Consider the following 10,297-nt stretch of genomic DNA (forward strand, 5'->3'; position numbering starts at 1 on the left):
CTAATCAGAAAGCAATGCATCACCCACCTGCTCACTTTAGAGATCAGAAAGTGTTTTCCTAATTTACAAGCTGACATAATTATTACTGTTTTATAGGGTGATGAGATGAGGAAATGCATCTATACCTTTTATTTCATGGGAAAACGATCCGTAGCCATTGGGTGCCAGCCAAAATGTGTGAGAACTGTCATTGTGAGTATGACAATTTGATCATCTTTCTAATTACTGCAGCAACATTGGGAAATTCGATCATTTGTTATACTTTTCAAAATGTCTTTGCACGTATTCTTGCTACCATACCCTCTACCTCCTCATCATCTTCATTGTCATTGTCAATCAAAGTGGCAGTGGTGGCAATAAAACTCAGAACAGCCCTGTAAGTCAGCAAATAGGTAAATGCCACAATATTCAATTGCATGATGAAAAAAGGGGAGAGTAAGAGGCTAAGAGGACCTCCCTGTTCCCACAAGTAGATCTGTGAGCACACTTGCAAGCCAGAGACAGAGCAAGTGGCCACTCACTAAGGGAAGATAACGTATGAGGGTCATTTAGAAAACAGGACCCCAAAACTGCACACCACTGTTGTTTTGGAATTTTATTTACAACTTCCTGTTCTGCTTCTTTCCCAGAGGACTAGACATAACCTCTGCCTACCCTAGCAAAGGTGGGGTAGTCTGGCCCTGAAGCTGCAGAGCTCTGGGCTAGAAGAGATTTTGTTTTAATACACTCAAGAGTAAAGACAGGCCAAAACCAAGCAGACATCCTGTGCCGTCAGTCGTAGATGAAATGACATCAGTGCAAACGGCCCAGGTTTGGGGTGGAGAAACCCTGGGACGGCCTGCTCTCCCACATCACATGCATCTTTCTTTAATTTGTTCTGCTGCCTCTCCTCCTTTCTCATTTTTCTTTATCCTCTTGTCTGACTTGCCTTTTCCTTTCCCTCTTGCCCGCCTTCCCGGGGAGAGCCTTGGTCCTGTCCCTAGCACCCCTGGAAATTGCTGAGCTTCACTCAGTCCTCGGAGGGTCCTGCCCCCATCCCTCAACCCTCTGTGTGAGGTCAAAGACACAGGTGCACACAGAGCCCCCGCCCCCCCAGCAGGATTTCTGCACTGAGGCTGGACAAAACCCAAAGGCGAGAGTGTGTATCCAGCCCTGTCCTTCTGTTTCAGACAAGGGAGTGCTGTGCTGGTTTCTTTGGGCCTCAGTGCCAGCCCTGCCCAGGGAAAGCCCAGAACTCCTGCTTCGGTAACGGCATCTGCTTGGATGGCATAAATGGCACGGGCGTGTGTGAGTGTGGGGTGGGCTTCAGTGGCACCGCCTGTGAGACCTGCGCCGAGGGCAAGTACGGCATCCACTGCGACCAAGGTGCGCCCCCTCCTCCCCTCCCCCAGTCAGGCTCCTGAACTTCTGAAACCCACCTGGAACATGCGGGAAAAGAGTGATGGCAGGTGCTTCCTACCTGGCCTGTCTCCCCAGCGGGCTGGAACCCCACCCACTGTTATCAATGTGAATCATAAGAACATGTGTTTTGTCATTTGCATAGGGCAGTGTTTCCAGACGTTTTCAGTCACTAACCTGGACCTACCAACCCATCCCCAATCTGCTCAACTACATTTCTGTCTTTGCCTGTGCACACTAATCATCGTGGTTAAGCTTTCAATTGTGGACATTGCCCGATAGTTTAAAAAACAGATCTGCACACATTATCTTATTTAATCCACACAGGAACCTTATATACTTGAGTGTTGCTATACCCATTTTACAGATGAGGATATTAAGGCAAAGAGGTTGAATGGCTTTCCCAAGGTCACACCTGGTGAGAGGCAGAACTGAGATTTGGCATACCTTGCTTGACTCCAAACCCTTGCTCTTAAATCATGCTGTTCTTTATAAACGATTACTCTATTGATTCACCATCAACAAGCCACATGCTTTAAGTTGTTTTTGCAAAAATACTGATTTGTTTGAGCCAAGTCATCTGCATTCTTGCACCTGGACTTCCTTGTGCCCAGGAATACACACCTGTGAGAGGGTGACTTAGGAGGACAGGTTTCCTAACCCATGATGAGAAAACAAAGCATTGTTCTACCTAGTACTAAAAAACATAAACTTGACTTGGCTATCACTGCTTTCTCATCAGCTGGCCTAAGCCAGACAAAAATTAACATATAATTGAATCATTATAATTGGGCCATACAATAATTAGAATTATAGTGTTGATTTTTTTTCTGTGTTATTTGGAAGAATTACCTGCTTGCATTTGTGCAGGAGTTCCTAACCTGGGACCCACGGATGACCCTCACGGGGTCCAGCAAAGCTCCAAAGCTCAATGCATTTCTGTGGGGAAAACATCCATAGCTTTCACCCAGTTCTCAAAGAGGCTCATGACTCTGCTGTGAAACAGAAGAATCAGCCTTTCTATATTATTGAAGAAAGCAGGGCCACACCAGGCTCATACAAACCCAATATCAAATGGGTTTCTTTTTGAAGTCCACTGTTAGGGAACAAGCATGGTTCCATCTCAACAGGTCCCACATAACCCTGGACCCTCAGATGACCTTGGCTGAGGACACTCTGGTGCTGCATGGGTATCACACTCACAGTGCTACACAGTCCCAAAACTGTGTTCTGAGGCTCTTTATTGCAGCGTGAGTTGGTTTATCTGTTAACCAGCTTGATTCTGTCTCTTGCACCCCTACCCTTCCCGTGAGTTGAGCCCCCCGTTAAAGACAATGATTCAATAGAACCAGGTTGGAGAATTAAGTGCAATGATGTGAACCCAGTAAATGACAAATGAGTTATTGAACATGGATTAGAGTCTAATGATTCGTAGGTGTCTTTCCACTTAGTGTGTCCTTGCGTCCATGGGAGATGCAACCAGGGACCCTCGGGTGACGGCTCCTGTGAATGTGACGTTGGCTGGCGCGGAGTGAAATGTGACAGTGGTAAGAGTGAGCCCTTCAGTATGCACCATCCATTCTTAGCCTCACCTCGCAGCAGCCACGCTCTCTTCTTTCTGAAACAGGAATGACACCTTCATTACTTCTTCTGACAATAAACATAATTCCTTTGTGCAGTAAAAATTTTGTAAAATAAAAAAAAGGCAGAAAGAAGAAAATAAAATTACTCATACTCCCAAGGCAGGAAAGAACTATTACTGATATTTTTTATTAGCTTCCAACCTCTTTTTAGGTGTATAAACGTATGTGTAGGGCATCGTACTCTACACTGTCTTGTAGGCTGCTTTTTCACTTCACACTGTATAACGGAAGTTTTTCCATGTGAATAAAGATAGATACCATTCATTTTTAATTTCCACATAATATTCTGTTATACATCAGTGCCACACTTTTTGTTTGTTTGTTTGTTTTGAGACAGAGTCTCACTCTGTTGCCTGGGAGTAGCCGGGACTACAGGCATGCGACACCATGCTTGGCTAACTTTTCCTATATATTTTTACCTGTCCAAGTCATTTCTTTCTATTTTTTGGTAGAGACGGGGGTCTCGCTCTTGCTCAGGCTGGTCTCGAACTCCTGAGCTCAAACGATCCACCTGCTACTTATTGCCAAGCTGTCCTTCAGAGGTAATATCAATTTATTTTCCCAGCAACAGGGTCTGAGAAGGCCCATTTCCTCCAACCCTACCTCATAGCACTGATGGTTCTCACTGTGCTTCAGGTGAGATTGATGAGAGAGAAGGAAATTTCAGGCAGAAAGAAGCATGTGGAATAGCACAAAGATATGGTAAAGCGCTGTACATTTAGGGAACCAAAGGATTACAGAATGAGAGGGATATGAGGGCGAACAGGAGAGTTGAATGAGAAAAGGCTAGAGTGGTGTGGTAGGAGGAGCCAGACCGTGAAAGGGTAAGGAGGTTCAACTTCCTGATAAAGCCACCAGGAAGCCATGAAACGGTTGGCTCACACCTACAATCTGGGAGCCAAAGCGAGAGGATCACCTGAACTCAGGAGTTGGAGACCAGCCTGAGCAACAGTGAGACCCCATCTCTACTAAAAATGGAAAAATTAGCCAGGCGTCAAGGCACATGTCTGTAGTCCCAGCTACTCAGGAGGCTGAGGCAGGAGGATTGCTTGAGCCCAGCAGTTTGAGGTTGCTGTGAGCTAGGCTGACGCCCCTGCACTCTACCAGGGGCAACAGAGTGAGACTCTGTCTCAAAAAAGGAAAAGAAAAAGAAAAATCATTCTAATGCTGGATTGAAGAGAATATTCCCGGAAGCAGGTATGAAAGATTTCCTGTCTCCTGGGGCAGGGGCTTAAGAGGAGATCACAGGTGGCCACCAGCCCAGTGAGGGCTCCAGGGATGTGGGATTGTCAGAGGGGGTGTCTTTGCTCAAAGCTCCCAGTGAGGCTAAAATCAAAGTAATGCAGAGTTAAGAGTTGGTAAAAGAGCTTAAGTGGGAAGTCTAAATGGTTCCAAGCCATGTGTGCAGTAAAACACAGAACAAAACTGTGGTGTGGAGTGCAAAGCAAAGAGCCTCTAGACTAGAGCAAGGACGACAACTCCACCCTCCCAGTCCGAACTTCCCACTCCCAAGTCCACGGCAGACATCACTAATCAATTGTTGCACTCTCTCCATCTGTGGCCAACTAGGGGTACTAAATCCTGCTCAAAGGGGCACCTGTTGTAGTCACTACCAATTAATTGCATTGGGTCAAAGACTTAAAGCAGGTTCCAGAGAGGAGGATCTAAAAGATGATTGAGATTTCAATAGGTAAGGAATGAAGAGATTTTTAGGCTCAAGGAATAACACAAATAAAGGCACAAAATTGCATTGCATCCACTCCAGCCCATTTAAGTCCGAAATGTTCCCCCAGACCACTTTTGCAGCCAGGTCTCTGTTGCAGGCCCTTCTGTGTGACTTGGCCAGGGCTAGTAAGATTTCTATCCCAAAAGCTCTCAGCTTGAGCATCCTGCCCAAAGGGTTCCTCTTTCCTCAACTCTAATGATTTCTTTCTGGATCCCTTCTTGTCAGGGAATATCTGTTAGCTAGGTATCCAAGAGCAATAACTTATGCCATATTCAGGAAATTTAGAAATTAATTCAGTAAATAAATAGCGTGTCCCTGCTGTGTGCCAAGCCTGGGGCTATTTCTACACATACAAAAATCTTTTAATATTATTTAGAATTATGCGTTTGCTTGTTTATATCACTCTGTTAAAAAAAAGAGGATGAAAAACTAGAGAATAAAATTAGAAAGAATAAACTAGCAAAAAGAAACATGGGAAATATAAACACCCAGAGGTAAGAGCCCACAGTCCTATTCAAGGGAGAATACTGTTTTACCCATGCTCACAATCTCCCTGCCTCACACAAGGCCTGGCAAACAGGAGATGGTCCATCAGGGCATCCAACCTCCAGATTTGGCTCTAAGCTTCATGGCAGCCCGTGTAAAAAAGGATTTACATGGTCACGTAGTTTCACAAAGCTCACGTGCTACATACCAGTTACTTGCGAGGAAGTAAGTCTTTTCCTAGCACCAAGCATAAAAAAAAAAAAAACTCTCAAGTGTGATTTAGTAAAAGAGGGCTGATGAGGCAACTGCTTCTCTTTTTCAGCGATCACAAAAGACAACTGCAATGGGACGTGCCACACCAGCGCCAAGTATGTACCCTCTGGGCCTTCTTTGGGGACAATACAAAGGAGATTTTTTTTTTTCCGCAATGGTTTCCACCCCAGGCCCTATCCTCAGGAGAGTAGTTTCCTGACGCCATTTCTGAGAGTTTAGGATAAATTCAAGTATGAAACTAAAAATATCTCTGAAGAGGCCACCATCAACTTACCAGATCCAGGCTTTCCAGCAAGCTGCCATCTGAATCACCTGGCACATCGACAAAAATGCCAGTTGTTAGCCCAGTCTAAGCCACCAGGTCTGTTTCATGCAGGCCAAAGAAACCCGGTGGGCCTCAGTTTCAGAAAACGTTGCTCCTGACTTTCAACCAAGCCTTCCTTGGCTTCCTACTCCTAACTTCCGCGGAGGCTTCATTAACTAAGAACACGGGAGCTGGAGTTAGACCTGAATTCAAATTCAGCCCCTATCATTTTCACTGACTGCATGACCTCGAGTCAATTATCTAATCTCTCGAACTCTCAGTTTCTTCATCCGTAAATGGGAATAATAACGATGCCCACTTGCTGGGGCTACTGGACAGTGTGTAGATGACATGAAGCAATGCATGAGGCACAGCCCCAAGCGCATAGCTAGTTACCCTCCTTATTCCTGGGCTGCCACCTGCATGTGCACACGCCACAGTTTGCCTGCTATACGACTGCCCTTAGCTGTCTGTGCTGAGTGAGCTCATGGCTGGAACAGACTCCCCTCCCAAGGCTTAGGCAGGACCTCCGAGTGCCTCATAGGGGCAGGGTCCAGGATGCCAGGGCTGAGCGGCATTGAGAGTCACGTGGTGGCGTGTCGAGTGCTTTGCTACAAACACCGCTTGCCCTTTCTTGGTGCAGCTGCCTTCTCGATCCAGATGGCACAGCCTCGTGCAAATGCGCGGCAGGATTCCGAGGGAACGGGACAGTCTGCACAGGCAAGTGAAGAAGGAACGGCGGAGGCCGGCAAGGCTTGCACAGGCTGTTGAGGGATCCGTGTCCCTGCACTCTGAATGGGCCTGGGCAGCTGGTGCCAGCCACTGATGGTCCATTGCATGTAACAGGCAGCTGATTGTGCCCGGGGACAGGCTACCAACTGTTCATGAATGGGACGTGTTGGTTTTGGAATGGGCGGGGTCATTGCACCTGTTTTCAAGGTACAAGTGCAGTAGCTTGCAGCCTTGACTGCCACTGAGATCACCTGGGCTGCTTTAAAAACCACTGATTTGTGTTGGGAACCCACAAGAAAATGATAAATGTTTCAGATGATGCATATGCTAATTACCCTGATCTGATCATCGTATACATTACATGTATCCCAACATCATTATGTACAATTACGTGTCAATTTTTTTTACAAACCACTGATTCGATTGGGTTAGGGCATGGCTGAGGCATGGAGGCTCCAGAGTAGGACAGAAAAGGGTTTGAGCCCTAGTTCTTCCTCCTACTACCCACATGGCCTTGGGTGGGTCTTCTAACTGTTCTGAGACCAGTCAGCTCATTTTTAAAGTAAACATGAAACTACCCCCCTTGCTGAGTGGTTTTGAGGTTAAATGACGTCTCTGTGTACAATGGCAGAATGATGCAGCTGTGAAAAACCCGGCCTCATCATCAGACTCCTGGGTTCGAATCTAAGTTCTTATCATTTACATTACCTGGAAAAGTTGCTTGACTGCTCTTTTTACCATTTTTTTATCTACAAGTTGGGGCTAATAAGAGAGCCTCCCCCACTGGGTTGTTGGGTGATGATAACCTGGATTAATACCTGTGAAATGCTTACAACAGCCCTAGCACCGAGCATTCGGTAAACGTGAGCCAATGTTCTTACAGTGCCTGGTGCTGGAAAAATGGAAAATCTTAGAGTCATTTTTCCCGTAAGCACTGTGTCCTGGCAGGCCACGGTCCACCTTGGTGGAGCTGGATGATGAACGCACCCTCTTGCTTTCTAGACCATCTTACCCTAGGGATTCTTCTAGAATGCCTGGTACCCTGCCCCTGGTCCCCAGATGTTTCTGCAGTAAGATATGCATAGTATGCTGGTAAAAACAGCTGGAAGGGACAAAGAACTGGAATGTTTTTCTTGGCCTCTGTTTTTGGGGATTTGGCCATTTTTACCCCAATGCTTGCCGGACCATATGTGCTGCTAAAGTGAGCACTCGGTGCCTGCCAGAGTAGTTTTGAAGTGTCTTGCATCTCTCAGGGACTCAAGTAAAATTGCATCAGTGAGTTTTTCCCTTCTCCCTCCTCCACTGTGTGTCACCCCTCCCTTCTGTAGCAATCAACGCCTGCGAGATCAGCAACGGAGGGTGCTCTGCCAAGGCTGACTGTAAAAGAACCACCCCGGGAAGGCGGACCTGTGTGTGCAGGGCGGGCTACACGGGCGACGGCATCGTGTGCCTGGGTAGGTGGCCATCCCTCATCCGTCAGCAGAAACCGTGTAAGAGACAGAGCCCTACACGATCATTCTAACGTGTGAGCTCTTACTGGTAGGACTTGCAGCTTCTGGGATCGTTATCTGGTTTGCCTGGGCAGGAAAGGACGAGGGTGGGGAAATGTGACCACAGGGGCATGAAGGCCTATAATGTTCAAAAATCACTTAGGAAGCGTAAAAGGAGAGAAACTTTTTCTAATTAAACATGATGGCAATGACTGAATTTTAAAACTTTTATTAGTTTCTTTTTATATAAGTAGCACCTTCTCACTCTGGAAAAAGAAGGCATATAGGCTGGGGAAAAAATTCTGGAGACAACACTGTTATTGTCATATGACCCCATTTTGCTACGTAGACATGTATTTTTTTAATGAAAATGACATTTCATGATACATAGCGCTTATGATCTTAGCAATATGATAGAACAACTCTTCCTGAAAATAAGTATACCTCTGATTCATTACATTAATGGCCACACACTGTTCTACCATAAAGGCATATCATAGTAAGTTGCCTGAATTTAACTTTTGACTTGGAAAAAAAGATTCACTCAGAAAAGTTGCAAGAATAGTACAAAAAAGACCCACGTGGTTCTTTACCTATATTCACTTATTAACATTTTGCCCCAGTTGTTTTCATTTACTCTCTTTTGAAATCTACATATTTTTTCTAAATTATTTGAGAGTAAGCTATGCATATTATATTCTCTTTATCCCTAAATACTTGAGTGTGTATTTCCTAAGAATAAGGACAGCCTCTGACATAACCACGGCACAGTTATCAATCTCAGTAAACTGATTACTGATATAATACTTTTATCTAATTATTATTTGTATTCTAATTTTGTCAGTTGCCCCAATAACGTTTTTTTTTTTTTCCAACAATACTTCCTTCAGTGCAGGGTCCAGTCTAGAGTCAAATATTGCATTTAGTTGTCATTATCTCTTTAGTCCCCTTTCATCTGGGACAGTCCCTCAGCCCTGCTTTGTCTCTGATGACATTGACATTTTGGAAGGATGTAGTCGACTGCCCCAACTCCTTTTTCTTCCATAGCATGTCCTTTATCTTAGGCTTGTCTGATGTTCTTTCATGATTAGGTTCAGGTTACATGTTCCAGGACTGAATGTCATGGATGTTGCATCCTTCTCAGGATATCACACCATCGGCACTGGGTTCCCCTCTGCCCCTCGTGCATGATGTTAATTTTGACCCCTCAGTCAAGGTGCTGTCTGATTTCTCCACTGTAGAGTTATTTTTTTCCCCTTTGCTACTAAAAAGCAATCAGTGGAGACATACTTTAACACCAAGCAAACATCTTGCTCCTCATCAAAATGTTCTCCTAAGTTTAGCATCGACTGATGAATCTTCCCCCAGCCAATCTAGATTGTGATGGTTGCAAAAGATTTTTAAAATTCCTGTCTCTTCATTCATAGCAGTGTTGGCTTAGACTCTAAGATTCTATTATTTCTAATACTTTGCCGCAAATGCTCATATTCATTTCTCAAGAAGACAGATTTAAGCCTATTGACTGTGCCTCTGCTGGAACTAGCTCTTCCCCCATTGGGTTCCTGCTATCTCAGAATTGTAAGAAAACTGAATCCCACTTTGCTGCCTGTTCCCCTTGGTCAGTTAGCCCTCCTAGCTCGCCCCTCAAGATGCCTTCACTGGGAAACCAGACTTGATTCTCATGCCAGGTGTTGACTTTTTGTTTTAAAGAAATCAACCCATGTTTGGAGAACCACGGTGGCTGTGACAGGAACGCAGAGTGCACGCAAACGGGACCCAACCAGGTGAACTCCGCCCCCCAGGTCCTTAGGTTTCCTAGAAGGAAACTCCTGGGTCTTTAGACACAGGCCTGAGGAGAGAGGCTGAGGACTGACCTCTGAGCAGAAGCAGAAAATAAGTACTTTAGGGGAAATTATGAAAGAACAGGAGGCCATTCTTTGGGAATGAGGAGAAATGGGGGAACAAAGGGTACCAGGAGAAGGGGCTCCCCTAGAGTGGGGAGAAGTAGCCATCTGCAAATACCACATGATTCCACAAACAACTAGAATGTCCCCAAAAGTGCTCCCATTTCTTTCAGCTTTCTGATGCCCAGAATCCCACATTTTTTTCTTTAGCTTGAGGCCCTGAAATGCATGTGCCACAGCAGAAGATCAGACTGTAGGCTCTGGCCGGGCGCGGTGGCTCACGCCTGTAATCCTAGCACTCTGGGAGGCTGAGGCAGGAGGATCCCTTGAGCTCAGGAGTT

The 10,297-nt window shown here is 45.5% G+C and overlaps 1 protein-coding gene across 1 annotated transcript in view; it reads left to right on the plus strand.

The window, feature by feature from the left end:
• The window catches only part of STAB2 (stabilin 2), a 168,907-nt gene that overhangs the window by 111,119 nt on the left and 47,491 nt on the right, over positions 1 to 10,297 (plus strand). Inside the window, exons 35-41 of the mRNA XM_012650245.1 lie at positions 97 to 192; positions 1,170 to 1,365; positions 2,850 to 2,945; positions 5,576 to 5,621; positions 6,474 to 6,550; positions 7,891 to 8,016; positions 9,763 to 9,836. Coding sequence (XP_012505699.1) covers positions 97 to 192; positions 1,170 to 1,365; positions 2,850 to 2,945; positions 5,576 to 5,621; positions 6,474 to 6,550; positions 7,891 to 8,016; positions 9,763 to 9,836 — 711 coding nt within the window. The remainder of the gene's footprint in view (positions 1 to 96; positions 193 to 1,169; positions 1,366 to 2,849; positions 2,946 to 5,575; positions 5,622 to 6,473; positions 6,551 to 7,890; positions 8,017 to 9,762; positions 9,837 to 10,297) is intronic.

This window comes from Propithecus coquereli, unplaced genomic scaffold (genome assembly GCF_000956105.1).
Source record: "Propithecus coquereli isolate 6110/MARCELLA unplaced genomic scaffold, Pcoq_1.0 Scaffold316, whole genome shotgun sequence".
NCBI classification, from domain to species: Eukaryota; Metazoa; Chordata; class Mammalia; order Primates; family Indriidae; genus Propithecus; species Propithecus coquereli.